This window comes from Sinocyclocheilus grahami, unplaced genomic scaffold (genome assembly GCF_001515645.1).
Source record: "Sinocyclocheilus grahami isolate Dianchi unplaced genomic scaffold, SAMN03320097.WGS_v1.1 scaffold459.1, whole genome shotgun sequence".
In the NCBI taxonomy this organism is placed as follows: domain Eukaryota; kingdom Metazoa; phylum Chordata; class Actinopteri; order Cypriniformes; family Cyprinidae; genus Sinocyclocheilus; species Sinocyclocheilus grahami.
This window is the reverse complement of record NW_015505638.1, coordinates 1,193,468-1,210,064: the sequence shown is the minus strand read 5'-3', so window position 1 is coordinate 1,210,064 and position 16,597 is coordinate 1,193,468. Positions and strand designations below refer to the sequence as shown.

Sequence of the window (16,597 nt, the reverse complement as noted above, 5' to 3'; positions counted from 1 at the left end):
AGTAAAATTATTTTTAAAACATACACCGTTCAAACTAGGCTGCTTATGTTGAAGTGTTCGGGATGTGGTTTTTAATGATGAGACCTTTTTTGTAATCAGGCTCTCAAAAAGTATATAAAAATTTGGATATAGATTTATCGGCCAACATATCGGTTATCGGCTTTCAAAAATAAAGGATTATCGTATCGGCCAAAATTGTCATATCGGTGCATCCCTAATTGTAACACAACAGCCCTACTAATACAGATCATGTGCTAGCAGTCATCTGCCGAGATATTAAAGTAACCCCAATTCAACATAACCATAAAGGACTGCAGTAGAAATCTAGAGACGAAACCCACAGAGAGGTCATATCGGAGCTCCTATACATTTAATTTCTCCTAAACCACCATTAAATCAATATACCACATCCTGTAAGACAGATTGAGTGTGAAATGGTATCGTGGAGGTTTTCTGGAAACGGGTTGCAGTGCTGTATCTGGGTGACATACTTGGAAGAGGGGGAGGGTAGGAGGAGTAGACGCAGGCTCCTCGTGCCCAGCACAGAGGGAAGGGACTGCAGCCGCTGCTCTCCATCCGCTGGCCTCCGCTCTCGTCTCTCTCCCAGCCCCAGCGGCTCTCCGACTCCCTGGCACAGTCATAGGGAGCAGGGGGTGACCCCGGCCCACCGCAGCGCACTGTAACCAGGCCACCAGGGATGGCCCTTAGAGGCCTGGGATGAGGCGTGGTGTGAGGTCGCAGGAAGGTGATTGGTCAGCTGACCGAAGCGCTAATCAAGGAGTGCAAAAATATGAAGTGATCAGCTAGGCTGTGTGGTTACAGGAATGATGGCAGGCAGGTAGATATGCGAAAACGTTAGGCGTGCCGGTCTCGTTTCCCTCAGCAGCGCTTTTTGAAAACCACCAGCAAGAGCAGTGGAAAAAAAATCCAGAAGTGACAGGGAAATCCCACAGCTGTCTAGAGTAATCCAAAGAATGGATGCAGCAGGCGAGGCTGGAACAAAATCAGAAATGCTGACAAGAATAATCCTCACATACTAAAATGCTTCCTTTTAGCTGCCTTTCTAAAGTTCATCCAGAGAGACGCTGCGGTGACGGCGTGTGTAATTTTCACAAGCCGGCAGAGTGTGTCAGGAGAGAAAGTGTGCTTACGAGGGAGGGATGAGAGAGAGAGAAAGAATCAGGCCAACAGAAATAAGAGGAGGGGCCTCTTTAAATATGCTAATGAGTTCTGTAAAACCAACTGCTATTGGCTGACCAGCTCATGTTTACAAAACACAGACCACTGAGCCAAAAGAAGCGGCCGATCAAGTTTTTCAGGGTGTGGGTTTGACCAGGATTATTCAGCTGGGCGGTCACCTTATGAATGATGGTAGAAGTATTATATGCTTCACTAAGAGGACATCTGTGGGCTGCTCGCGGAGATTCATGTGGAGAGGGACTAAAGGAATGTCCGTCAGCTACCTGACAAAGGCTCAGGGAAGGAAGTCCGTTTCCTGTTTTTGACAACAGCCCATACTTGCAGAGATGCACATAAATAAACGATGAAACATCACTGCAAATGAAGCTAAAGCTTATTTAGTAAATGAGTGCATCATCAGCCTTTGCGATTTGCATAACTTGCATAATTATTTATGCTGATGAACATGAAGAAATCGGTCTATAAAGGTACTCTGGCAATGTACTGAAGAAATATTTCAGCATTTTTGTGTAATCCCAAACATGCCATTTCAGCTTAGTATCTACAGTTAAGTCCTTGTTCTGTCTAGTTTACTCTATCTATGGGAAATTACATAAGAGATTTACTATAATTCAGTCTGTAATAACATTGCAATCTGTCTATATTAAAGTTTTGCTAAAACAGGTTGAAATATAAAGCAGAAATAGAGTCAGACAAAGAGCAAGTGAGATTGTTACAGTATCACTTAGAATTTGAAGAAAGTACTGAACCTATATAAAAATACAATTATATAAAATATAACAATTTTTTTAATTATAAATAGTCATGCACCACACACAAAGGTCTTAAAGGGGTCATATGATGCTATTTTAAAGATCATTATTTTGTGTATTTGGTGTAAAAGAAGGGAAGCACACACCGTCTCCCTGACATGGCTGCATCAACACTACTGCTGTTCCTGAAACCACGCCATTTTTCTTTGCGTGCACATTTGGGCGGCATTATGCTAATATTTCAACATAGTGATATAGACATGTGGGCAGTGTTGGGAAGGTTACTTTGGAAATGTAATAGGTTACAGATTACAAGTTACCCTATTTAAAATGTAATAGTAGTGTAACTTTTTCAATTACTTTATTAAAGTAATGTAACTGATTGCTTCAATTAAGATGATCAAATTTGAACACATCCACCACAAAATCAGACTTTAGTACCACCTTTTACTTTGAGATTGATCTGAAGTTCAATGCAGATTTAAAATCATAAGAAATAGTTAATAGATAAGAAATATTTGCATAACTACAGGAAACACTGCATCTAACAATGGTTTGGAAAAAATAGTTAATTAAAAAATAATAATAAATAAAAGCATATACATCCACTCAAATACGGCTATCTAATAAGCATGTGTCCTATTCTGTGTACTAAACTCCTGAAACATTGGTGTCTCTTTGAAACATTGGTGTCTCTTTGTATATGATATGATTATAGTTTTCTCAAAATAAGTAAAATGCTCATGAAGTGACTCAGAGCAGTTCTAGAGATTATGTTTATGTGTTCATGTACTCATATATTGAGGCGGCAGAGGCTGCAAACACTGCGAGCTTCACTAGGCCTATGTGTAGTAAATGAAATCGCGTGTCTGCGCCATTAATTTCCACGAGGGGCAGACTAGGAAACTAATTTCAAGCCGGGAAATCTCACACACATACAACCACAACATACACCTGAAACTTGGACAACCCTATTTTTGTATGGACCTCACATAAAAAAAGGTTTAAATCCATAGGTTGGGGACATGCAAAATAATCTCCTGAACTGCACCTTCACTTCCATTTTTCTTTTCAGTCTCTTTATTTTGCCCTGATATCTATCTCTCACGATAATAATGATGTCCTTTATACAGTATTTTGAATGATGACTGATGAGCAATGGGCTGCTGCTGCTTAACTAAGTAAACAAAGACAAAACTACAATAGCATATATTTACAGATGAAACTGACCTGTACTTGAAACCCTGAAAAGTAGTTTTGCTTCTCTGCTCCACCTGTGCGCTTCCACAGTTCACTCCATTCTTTCTCTCGCATTGATTACTCTGTACCAAACCGTTTGGAGGAGGCGCGGAGAGCGCGCGAGACGAAGCATTGCCAGTCACGACTATCCGATTCATGATTTATTAGAGATTTAATTATCGAATGGCGAATTCGGAAATAATCGCTTTAGTACATTCGGCAGGCAATTATACAATGGTAATATTAAAATAGCGGGCCAAATCGGCTGCCAGGCCACCGGGAATGGTCCCGGTTCTCCCGATGGCCAGTCCGCGCCTAATTTACACAGACAGACATGCAGAAAGTGCAGGATTCATATATTGTCTTTTCGCGGCTTAATATTCACAGACACTAGTCCATATCGCGTTTTGATTCAAGTACACTGACCTACTTTTGATTTATTCGTCCAAAATGTGGCATATTCCGTCCGCGTTAGGCTATAGGAATTCCGTTTTTATGACTGGATTCTACGAACCTGTCTGTGATTTCGCATCGCGGAAATTATAGGGCCATATGTCAGAGTAGTCTTTATTTGGGAAAGAAATCAATTAAATATGTGGATGTGTGTAAATATTCAAATGTAATCCCCTTTGTAATCGTTCACATTTACATAAGTAACTGTAATTTAATTACACAGTTTTTCGTAGTAACTGTAACTGATTACAGTTACACTTATTTTGTAATTAAATTACGTAACGCTGTTACATGTAACTAGTTACTCCCCAACACTGCATGTGGGGGCGTGTTAGAACAAGCAATTTAGGTAGGCGTGGTTGACTCTTAACTTTTATAAAGAATATCTCTTTGGATTTGAGACTTTAGTCTTTGCAACTTTACAGATCTTCTTTATGCACCAAGAGCTTGTAACACTCCAAAGAGAAAGGAAAAATTGAAATCGCATCATATGAACCCTTTAATACAGGAAGAACTGTTAAATCATACCAGTAGATTTGTGCGTTATTTTGTGCTTAGAATCAGAGTCATAACTTACTTCTGATTGAAAAACATAACGCAGCAAATTATTTGCTGTTATTTAACAGTTTCATCTTGCCATGTTTGCCAGAGATATTCATTACCATTCCAAGCACTCATTCCCTATAGGGAGGGCAAACAGGTCACTTCCTGCTATATTAACCGCATTCTCAAATATCAGCTAATAGGCCCCATTTTGTGTTTAATAATGGTCTCCATAGATGCCACACAGACAAACAGGAACCCTACTGTTTAAAAAGGGCCTCCTTCCTTCCAACAGTAATGCCCTTGGCGATGGAAAGAATCAAGGTTAAAAATATGAAACATTAGCTGATTGGTGGGGCATCCTGAATGTGTTTGGACAATGTTGCAATTCCTCAGAAAACGATGAATGAATTGAGAATGCACCAGTAAACTACACATCTACACTTGAACAACATTTTCTTGACGCCAATCAATTGTGTGCATGTGTGGGGCGGGGGTGATCACCTAAAATTACAGCTATAACCCAAACTGAAACACTTACAGCATTAAAAAGTGTTTTTTACATAAATGAATAATACATCAACTGAGAAAAGCTGGTTATGGGAAGAATTAAAATTCAGCTCCATTGTCATACGGGCAGCCCAAAGGCAGCTGACAGGCTTTGGAACAGTGTGTACTGATCTGCTTTATTCAGGAGAACACGCTCTACCCATTTCACATTCAGTAAATGGTGGATTAAGGTTAGGTTGACATTTCCCCCGATCAATTTGAAATCCATTTCAGAGAGGAAGAGAGAGAGTACAAGAGCTTGTCTTACCTGCGTAATATGATATCCTTGAAATATCTGCAAAAAAATACAAGTTTCATGTTAGAGTTTATAAATTTTCAGAAATTATCTCTATTCTACAAAAGAGCTGAAACTGGTATGTTAAAGTACATGCTTGTGTTCCATTGTGTGTTTAGAGGGCCCTCTAGCTGTCAACTACACTGCTAATCTACACATTCAACTACAATTAAATCATTAGAAAAGATTGGATATTTATGGGAATGTTTTTATAACTGCATCTGAAATAACTACTGACACAGAACAAAAAAAACTGCTAAAATTACAGCTAGGCAAAATACTAAACCTGACACAAGAAATACCAAAACTAAAATATAGACCCAACTCAACCGAAACTGCATCTTAAACTGATGCCAACAAAAAAGTTGTATAGAATTTCTATCCTAAAAGAGCTTTCTTAAGAGATTTGTGGCTTTTAGTCCATGTCTTTGTTTTCAGGTTATCAATATGCTAGTGAAACTAGTCTTTACTAGCCAGCAGCAAATCATGGTTCATGATTATGATGTTGTAGCAAACTTCATAGTTCAGGAAGAAGGAGGCGGGAACCGGCGGACATTTAGACAAACTTTAATAAAATAAACCAGCACAAAATAGCGCGGCAGCCCCTCGCGGACGACTGTCGCGCACAAACAAAACCAAAACACAAAATAAACTCCAGGCCTGGTCCTCTCTCGTCTTTCACTGTCGTCACTCCTCCCTTTTATCCTTCCGGAGCTCCTCTGTGAGACTCGAGACCGGTGAGTGGTGCAGATGTCGCTCATTATCAATTACTTCACCGGCCTCGCTCCGTTCCCACGGCTCTCGGCCCCGCCCCTCTCGTCACAGATGTAATTAAACTTCCTTACTAAAATAGTAAATATGTCACAAAACACAAAAGAAAACTGCACTCAAAGTAATCTCAGGGCTTTTTAAAGTTTCCATTTTTGTTGTGGAATAGAATAGAATAGAATGGAATAAAATAGAATAGAATACCGTCCAGATTTCATTAGCATTAAATCATTTTTTGTCTGGAATAGAATAGAATACTTTTTTTGTCCAGGTATCATTAACATAAAACGTTTGTGTCTAGAATAGAATAAAATAGAATAGAATACTATTCTGTCCAGGGATCATTAGGGAAAAAAACTGAACTAAATATTTGTTTGGAATAGTGTAGAACAGAATTATGACCAGAGACCATTATCATGAAACTATGGCACAAAGAAAGGACAGAGTGATGCAAAAAGCTCAGAATGAGGTCATTCTTGAGCCCACTGCTCACTCAGACTCTATCAGAAAGTCAGCCAGAGGCTGAGTGATGATCAGAACTGCTGAAATGTCTGTCTCATTAAACAGGGAACACTGGATAATCTTTTCATTGTAGATGCTGAATCTGACTGCACTCTAATTGGAATGCAGTGGATTTCAGCTATTCGAAGAATTAGAATCTCTCACTGCATTCTGCTTAAAAGGTGAAGAAACAAAAGGCGGCCAGACTTTGTAATTCTGTGATGGATTGCAGCAAAATGGAGGTATAAATAAGACTGCATTTAATTCAAAGGTCATTGCGGTATTCTACAAAACCTATAAAACTACAGTCTGGCTTATTTTTCTCTGCCAGTTTCCAAGTTTCACTCCCTGAACTGTTCAGCTTTAGAGTTAACGCGAGTGAGATGATCTCATAAACACAGGCAGCAATCAAACTGGCAATCTACCTAAACCTCACATAGCACAACCGAGGAAAAAAGAAGAAAAACAGACAGTAATTGTGAAAAAGAGACCATTCAAAGAAACAAACACTGGAGCCATCCTTCATCAAGAACAGAGAAGATCGCAAAATTGTCACAAATGAGCAGAAGCAGGGAGCATTCGTCTATTGTGACAGGCTGTGCTGTAGCTCCAGGCCTGATGGTGAGACTGACAGGTATTTTTCAGAGTGAGGGCAGGAGAAGAGGCTGAGATGTTATCATTCACATAATCTCCAGATTGATTCATCACACCAACCCGAGTCAATGTACAATTCCAACAAACTGCCAGTCACGCTACGGTAATGTTTTCAACAGGACAGAAATGTTTCAGTAAATAAACATAAGACAAAAACATTCTGTGCTGTGTGAGGAAAACCCATTTCATACCATCTTAAATGGATTTTTGGAATATAGCAGCTGGTTTGTTGATGGAACAAGGTGGTCTACCAGATCACCCATCAGCCCTACCAACGGTCTACTCTAACTTGGACCATCTAAGGAGGGCCATTAATGACCAGCTTGGACCTAACTTGAACTAACTACCATCAGAATCAGGTTTTACCTGGATTTTCCAACAAAAAACAAATCTCTTTAAAGTAAAACTATGCACGGCTAAAGAAGAATGCCACCTAAATATCTCAATAAAATGATGCCTTTATTGCTTATTGAATAACAGCCAAATGATCTTGCACAAGTTTTCTGAGAACATCAGTTGCTATTATGAAACACTGGTGCCAAATTATTGTAACACCCAAAGCATATTACACCAAGAATAAATCTAGGAAATAAAGTGAAAACAAAGCAATGGGCTAAATATTATGCTCACAACGACAAAGAGCAATTCAGCTGTTTGGAAAATATCTTTAAAATGTTAACATCCTCAATCAATTCTTTTACCATGCAGGATTAATGCAAACAGGAAGTTGCATTTGAAGATCTAGAATAGAATGGAATAAAATAGAATAGAATACCGTCCAGATTTCATTAGCATTAAATCATTTTTTGTCTGGAATAGAATAGAATACTTTTTTGTCCAGGTATCATTAACATAAAACGTTTGTGTCTAGAATAGAATAAAATAGAATAGAATACTATTCTGTCCAGGGATCATTAGGGAAAAAAACTGAACTAAATATTTGTTTGGAATAGTGTAGAACAGAATTATGTCCAGAGACCATTATCATGAAACTATGGCACAAAGAAAGGACAGAGTGATGCAAAAAGCTCAGAATGAGGTCATTCTTGAGCCCACTGCTCACTCAGACTCTATCAGAAAGTCAGCCAGAGGCTGAGTGATGATCAGAACTGCTGAAATGTCTGTCTCATTAAACCGGGAACACTGGATAATCTTTTCATTGTAGATGCTGAATCTGACTGCACTCTAATTGGAATGCAGTGGATTTCAGCTATTCGAAGAATTAGAATCTCTCACTGCATTCTGCTTAAAAGGTGAAGAAACAAAAGGCGGCCAGACTTTGTAATTCTGTGATGGATTGCAGCAAAATGGAGGTATAAATAAGACTGCATTTAATTCAAAGGTCATTGCGGTATTCTACAAAACCTATAAAACTACAGTCTGGCTTATTTTTCTCTGCCAGTTTCCAAGTTTCACTCCCTGAACTGTTCAGCTTTAGAGTTAACGCGAGTGAGATGATCTCATAAACACAGGCAGCAATCAAACTGGCAATCTACCTAAACCTCACATAGCACAACCGAGGAAAAAAGAAGAAAAACAGACAGTAATTGTGAAAAAGAGACCATTCAAAGAAACAAACACTGGAGCCATCCTTCATCAAGAACAGAGAAGATCGCAAAATTGTCACAAATGAGCAGAAGCAGGGAGCATTCGTCTATTGTGACAGGCTGTGCTGTAGCTCCAGGCCTGATGGTGAGACTGACAGGTATTTTTCAGAGTGAGGGCAGGAGAAGAGGCTGAGATGTTATCATTCACATAATCTCCAGATTGATTCATCACACCAACCCGAGTCAATGTACAATTCCAACAAACTGCCAGTCACGCTACGGTAATGTTTTCAACAGGACAGAAATGTTTCAGTAAATAAACATAAGACAAAAACATTCTGTGCTGTGTGAGGAAAACCCATTTCATACCATCTTAAATGGATTTTTGGAATATAGCAGCTGGTTTGTTGATGGAACAAGGTGGTCTACCAGATCACCCATCAGCCCTACCAACGGTCTACTCTAACTTGGACCATCTAAGGAGGGCCATTAATGACCAGCTTGGACCTAACTTGAACTAACTACCATCAGAATCAGGTTTTACCTGGATTTTCCAACAAAAAACAAATCTCTTTAAAGTAAAACTATGCACGGCTAAAGAAGAATGCCACCTAAATATCTCAATAAAATGATGCCTTTATTGCTTATTGAATAACAGCCAAATGATCTTGCACAAGTTTTCTGAGAACATCAGTTGCTATTATGAAACACTGGTGCCAAATTATTGTAACACCCAAAGCATATTACACCAAGAATAAATCTAGGAAATAAAGTGAAAACAAAGCAATGGGCTAAATATTATGCTCACAACGACAAAGAGCAATTCAGCTGTTTGGAAAATATCTTTAAAATGTTAACATCCTCAATCAATTCTTTTACCATGCAGGATTAATGCAAACAGGAAGTTGCATTTGAAGATCTAATCTACATGATTTTTTTCAGGGATGCACAATATATAATTATATATCAGTAATTGTCTGCTATTAAACATTTTTAGAATTTATCACTATAAGTATTACATAATTAATTGTGCTACTCAGTTTTTACATATAAACACATTTACCGTCATCTTACGCTCACTCATAATTTCTTTCAAAACACTTATTTAACAACACTAGCCTACTCTTCAGCCAAACTCAAAATGAATATCCATTTTTCATATACTGTACATTATCATGTTGTGATGCCTACACTGACTTGTAGCACTTAAATTAATTGATTTTAGTTTTTAGTGTTTTACTTTTAACTCATTTAGACAAAATAGTCTTACACTCTAAAAAAAAAGGTGCTTCAGCGGTTCTTTGGAGTGGTTAAGGTGCTATATAGCACCACTACCGTATAAAGAACCTGTTAAGCCCCTGTATGGTTCTTCAGCGTCTATGAGGTGCTATATATTAGAAAATACGGGATTAGTTTCCACTGTTATGCCGATGATACTCAACTATATATCTCAACAAGACCAGATGAAACTTCTAAATTATCTCACCACTATCGTAAAACCTGTAAGCCTCTGTATAGTTCTTTAAAGGTTCTTTAACTCTCTCTTAGTCTCTTATTTTAGTTGAGGAAAGGATTAAAACAACATTAAAATACAGTCTATTTCTTGAAGATATAATTTTTTTTTGCCCCCAAGGCCCCCATAAGGAAATATTTCAGGGCCCACAAATGAGACCTTTGACCTCAGAAAAAAAGGACCTCTCCACAAACAGCAACACCAACTTCACACATTACTGACCAGTTAGACTTTATTTCTGGAGTATCTAAAACAGAAGTTCTTTATTGAGAATTAAGGTTTAGATGTTTGTTTGTTTTTTTCAACTTACCGTTTAGGTGAATAGTGTTTGCTTCAGTTGCCTCTTGACCCTTGACTTTAATTTTAAGTTTAAAAAATAAGTTTCTCTTTGGCTGTTACAATAGTGTTTATAAAGCACATATGTGATGGCAAGGAACTTATGGTGAAATAATTTCATGCGTCTGAGCCTCTGGTTGCATTCAATCCAAATTTGTAGTTCTTTTATGAGTTTTATGTTATTGCAGTTCTACGATACTACGTGACAATGTGAGAAAAGTGTATAAACCACTTTTAGAATTATGGGTTATAAAGAGGTTTCAATTCTGTCACACATAGACATGAAGAATCAGCATGTGAATCTCAGCAATGGTGACTGAGTGCTATATGTGCTATAAGTGCTATATGGCACCTCTTATGGTTCTACATGGCACCATTTGACAAAGGTGCTATATAGCACCTGTAAAAATAGGTGCTAAACAGCACTAAAAGTGGTTCCCCTATGATTACAAGCCAAAGAACCGCTTTTAGTGCTATATAGCACCATTTTTTTATAGTGTACATTTTGATATCTGCCATGCCATTTATCGGTGATCAACCATAAAATAAAAAAAATTAAAAAATACTTTCTTTATGAATAAATAAAAAATATTGGTCAGAATTTTAACATTGCACATCTTTTCTTTTTTTCTTGAAGGCAAGTACAAACAGAGTTCAAATACAGTGCACAACAGAGACAGATGTGTGTGTTTCACTCAGGGCAGAGCAGAGGAGGGCTTGTAACCCACGGGGGAGAAGAAAGAGTATGAGTGAGAGACAGAGAGGAGAGGATTGACCCCTCCCGACAGCATCTACAAAAGACATCCATCAGTTCAAACCCTTCTCAAAGCTCCCCTCTGCTTACAGTGCACAAATTCAGCCCTTTTTTAACCTCTTATCTCTCCTCTCAGTAGTCACACCACTGAGCCTAAGACACTGCCATAAAGACTCATCACGCTGCTGCTGACTGACAGATGCTGAACTGAGACCAGTTTTTAGGTGCAGATTCGGGTAAGAGGACTTTAAATCAATGCAAGATGACACAGCTTTACAGTTGGTGACTTCAAGGGAGAGTTCACCCCCCCAAAAAAAGACAATTCTGTCATCATTTTATTTACCCTCATGTTGTTCCAAACCTGTATGACTTTCTTCTGTGGAAAATAAAAACAAGATATTTTGAAGAATGTTTTGTCTGTATTAATTTGATCCCATTGACTGTTTGATTGGATTCAAAAAACACCAAGGTATTTTTCAAAATATATTCTTCTGTGCAGGGTTGTTATCGTTAACTAAACTAAAACCATACAGTCATGGACAAAAGTTTTGGCAGTGACATAAATTTTGTGTTTTGCAAAGTTTGCTGCTTAAGCTGTAGTGGTGTTCATTCACATTGTTTCTAGATTATTGTGTAGAGTGATCAGATGCATTTTAAATAATTGCTAAAAGCTTCACTGGGCAAAAAAGGAACTTTACAAAAAAACTAATTTTACTGTTTTTTGATCCTGACACAAAATGACCAGCTAACATGAACTGACTAATCATATCAGCAGCACATGTGAAAGTGTGAATGAGTACTAGTCAGGTTAATCACTATCATACTAAATAGATTGTAAGAGCACACTGATTGCTATAAAAGGAGGGAAGAAGTGCTTCCAATCATTGTGTTCTTGTTAGCAATGGTTACCTCCAAAGAAACACAACAGTGAGGTCAATACTTTTGGACAACGGCCTGGTGTCAAGAAGGGCAGCAAAGAAGCCACTTCTCTCCAAGAAAAACATCAAGGACAGACTGAAATTCTGCAGGAAGTACAAGGATTGGACAGCAGAAGACTGGTGCAAAGTAATTTTCTCTGATGAAGCTCCCTTCCGACTGTTTGGGACATCTGGAAAATCAATTGTTCGGAGAAGAAAAGGTGAATGCTATCATGAGTCCTGTGTTGTGCCAACAGTGAAGCAGTGAGACCATCCATGTGTGGGGTTGCTTTTCAACCAAGGGAGTGGACTCTCTCATAATTCTGCCCAAAAACTCTGCCGGGAATAAAGAATGGTCTCAAAACGTCCTGCAAGAGTGACTTCTTCCAACGATCCATGAGCCATTTGGTGATGATCCGTGCATTTTCCAGCATGATGGAGCACCATGTCACAAAGCAAGAGTGATAAAGAAGTGGCTCGAAGATCATTACATTGCAATTTTGGATCCGTGGCCGGGCAACTCCCCGGATCTCAATCCCATAGAGAGCCTGTGGTCAGTCTTCAAAAGGCGAGTGGACAAGCAGAAGTAGGGCTGCACGATTAATCGAAATTAAATTGCAAAGGTGATAAATCGCGATTAGGCAGAGGCTGCGATTGTCATGCGTATCTTTCAGTGAAGCACGGTTCTGTGATCTGCAGTAAATCTCCATCCGAAGGCCAGAGGGCGCTCTCGCGCGGAAACTCGAAATACGCCTCGCCAAAGAAACCCAGGAAATTCCTATAGCCGTTGCTGAATAAACAGATTTAACTGCTTTTATTAATTCAAAGTGACTAATAAACACACGACTATGACAAAATATATGGTTTATCCAAGTTTGTCTTATTATAATTTTTATTATAATAAAGTATATAATAATGCAATGCTAATCGACATAGCCTTTATCACTGCTTAGAATACTATGAAATATGTTGCATGCCTTATTCTGTGTAAGAAGCCACATCATCTCTCAGAGGGATTTATTTCAAACACTCGACTGACATTATGAAGTGAGTTTGGAGTAAAAACATGTTATTAAATGTGGTATTTTCACATGCTTTCAGGTGAATCAGCATTTATTACACAGAGCCGTAGTTTACTGACAAGCTACGCAAACAGCTTTCATAATCGCAGAATGAGTTCTTCGATTTCATAATCGCGCGATTAAATTGTCTGCAATTATGAACGCGATTTTGCATAGCTTTTCAGTGAACTACGGCTCTGTGTAGTAAACGCTGCTGCATCTGTAAGCACGTGCTGGAGATTTACTACTAATCACAGAACCGGCTTTACTGACAAGATGCGCATGACAATCGCATTTGATTAATCGTGCAGCCCTAAGCAGAAGCCCACAAATTGTGATCAACTCCGACAACTAATAAGGCATGAATGGATCGCCATCAATCAGGATTTGGCCCAGAAGCTAATATCCAGCATGCCAGAGCGAATTGCAGAGGTTATGAAGAACAAGGGTCAACACTGTAAATATTGACTCAATATATGTTTTTGCCAATAAAAGACTTTAAAACTTATGAAATGCTTATCATTGTGTTTCAGTATACCATAGAAACATGTGGAAAAATAATCTACAAAAAATACTGATGCAGCAAACTTTGCAAAACACTAAATTTATGTCACTGCTAGGGTTGGGTATCGTTTGAATTGTATCAATTCCGATTCCGATTCTGCTTATCGATTCCGATTCTTTTCGATTCCCAGTTTCGATTCCAATGTGATTAAATAATGATATCAAACATTTATCCTGTGTCTCTTTTTTGCAAACCATTTATTGGAGCTGAATGCCATGAACAAAAATCAACAGGCTACATAAAAACTGGACTCTTTAAGAGCTGTTTGTGTGCAAAATAGAACTGCATGATTCTGGATAAATTGATTTTAAATTGATTTTTCCCCCCCAATGGAATTTGTGGTTCTCTCATGATTCTGAAGAAAAAACATTAGACAACTAAACAAAATCACATGTAATCTATGAATTAGGCTAATGATTAAATGACTCACTCAAGATGTACTTGTTTCGTTACTGGATGAATCAGCATTCTTGAACGAATCTCTTGTATGATTCAAAGACAAATAAATTTTAACAGCCCCTTTTCGCCACCTACTGGCGTAACAATGTAATCGACAAATCTTAATTTGAAGTGTCAAATTACTTTCAAAAGGTGGTTTACTCTATTTTAATCACTACCATACACATCGTACACAGTTTATAACTGAACTATACACTTTTATCCCAGTACTTCTGTGATTTTAATGTTTGTAACATAGAAATAATGATACTGTTTTGCTGAAAAGACTGTGAAGCGGTTTCATTCATGACAGACAGCATCTCTTTAGGTCAATGGCAGCGCGAACGCAGATTTAAATGTTCAAATCACACTGGTGTGATCGTACTCTGCACGGATGAACCAAGTGATCACAACATTGATCGCACACGTCAAAGATTGAGGAATGAAACAGACGAATCATTGTAATTTAGGAATTGAATCACGTTGGTGTTTGAATCGTGTTCACGATCTTTAACGAGCGATTAAATTAAAGTACTTTGTCATGTTGGTGGTGACACCTCTCTTCTCTTGCAACATGTTTTTAGCTATCACAGATATTATACTTAGCTTTTTTGGCTACTGATCGCAAATGTAGCCAAACTTTGGAGCGCTTAGATTAGCGAGCAAGGTCCTGGCAGATCGCTAGGTCCGGTCCTCACAAAGCGCATAGGAATCGATAGGCGGAATCGAAATTTTAATTTGACAAAAAGTAGCCTATCCGATTCCTGACCTTAAGTATCCAATTCTGGAATCAGAATCGATTTTCGATTCCCAACCCTAGTCACTGCCAAAACTTTTGACCATGACTGTACTTGGAAAAAAGAAAAAAGAAAGAATAATGTTAAATGAAAAAAAATATATATATATATTTCAGCTAGTTGCCAAGTCAACAATTCTCATTTTTACTTAGTTTAACTATAAAGTTAAAGTTTAGTTAAAACTATAAATAATAAAGAAAAAAGTTAACAAACTAATAAATAAAAACTATATAGATATATACAAAAAAAAAACACATAAAATGACAAAAATACTAAAACCTATAGCTAATATTAAAGTGAAAAAAATATATAAAAATAAAATCTATAGTACATCAATTATAAAAACTACAGTTCATCAATTATAATATAATATAAAATAACACTGCTTCTGTGTTACCTTGGATGATGTGATATCTGTAAGAATGGTATCTCCCAAAAAATATATTCCCAAAAAGTAAAAATCCCCATTAAAAAGAAATCAGTCAGACAGAAATGTCTCATCGCTGCTATAAGCATTGACCCCGTCACTTCTGTACTATAACAGAATGAAACCCTCAGCTGTTCTAAAGCAGTTAAGAGCGCAGGCCTCTGCCAATCAATAGTAATAATAACAGGGGAAAATGTCACCATGTCACAATATGGCCTAAAATTGGTGCAGGATAATTCCCCAAATGATTAGCCCAGAGGAGACAGACCCTGAGGCCTGGCGGAGCTGAATAAATCCACATTCCACTCATCATGTCCAGGCTTAATAATATATACCTGACAATTCCAGTGCTCTGGTTGGACTGCACTTTAGGTAGGAGAAACTGGATCTTCTTTACCAAATTTTCTTAATGCAATTTTTGACAGAGTCATCATGGTAACATACAAATATTCACCCATGCAGGCAAAACATTCATGTACAGTATAAACGCAAGCAATCACAGTCAACAATCGTCTATCAATATCAGATTACAAGACTGACAATGGAACAAAGATTCAGATTTTAGTAAAGATGATACAATAGAGATAAACAATACATATAATTCAACACTATCAAATCAAAGGGCTGTATAAATAGATATCTACAATGTTGAATAAAACAAAGCATAGGTGGTAAATAGTTAGTTAACAATATTCTATGACTACACTACCACCCAAAAAGCTTGGGGTCAAGACTTTTTGTTTATGTTTTGCAAGTCTCTCAATGCTGGATTTATTTGATTAAAGAACATTAAGAACTTTCTGATTTAATACATTTTAAAATGTAATTTATTCCTGTGATGGCATCTGAATTTTCAGCAGTCATTACTCCAGGTCTTCAGTATCACATGATCCTTCAGAAATCATTCTAATATGCTGATCTGGTGCTTTAAAAAAAAACAGTTATTATTAGCAATGTTGAAAACTATTTTGTTGCTTAATGTTTTGGTGGAAACCATAAAATTAAATTAGGGCTGTGCAAAAAATCAAATGCGATTTTCATGCGCATCTCGTCAGTAAAGCCGCTCCTGTGATTAGTAGTAAATCTCCAGCATGTGCGTTCAGATGGAGCGGCATTTACAACACAGAGCCGTAGTTCACTGACAAGCTACACAAAATCGCGTTCAAAATCGCAGGTGATTCATTGCCGATTATGAACGCGATTTTGTGTAACTTGTCAGTGAACTATGGCTCTGTGTAGTAAATGCCGCTCCATCTGAACGCACGTGCTGGAGATTTACTACTAATCA

At 37.8% G+C, this 16,597-nt stretch overlaps 1 protein-coding gene across 16 annotated transcripts in view; it reads right to left on the bottom strand.

Annotated features, from left to right (window-relative positions):
• The window catches only part of LOC107552863 (focal adhesion kinase 1-like), an 80,439-nt gene that overhangs the window by 58,582 nt on the left and 5,260 nt on the right, over positions 1–16,597 (bottom strand). For 5 of the 16 annotated variants that reach the window (XM_016234884.1, XM_016234885.1, XM_016234892.1 and 2 more), the window contains exon 1: positions 492–880. The exons of 1 other annotated variant lie outside the window; for it this stretch is intronic. In XM_016234884.1, the coding sequence (XP_016090370.1) occupies positions 492–576 (85 nt within the window). In that variant the 5' untranslated portion in view covers positions 577–880. Of the gene's footprint in view, positions 1–491; positions 881–5,004; positions 5,032–16,597 lie in introns of those variants that run through there. 10 more of the 16 variants (XM_016234886.1, XM_016234888.1, XM_016234887.1 and 7 more) reach the window with 4 other exon arrangements.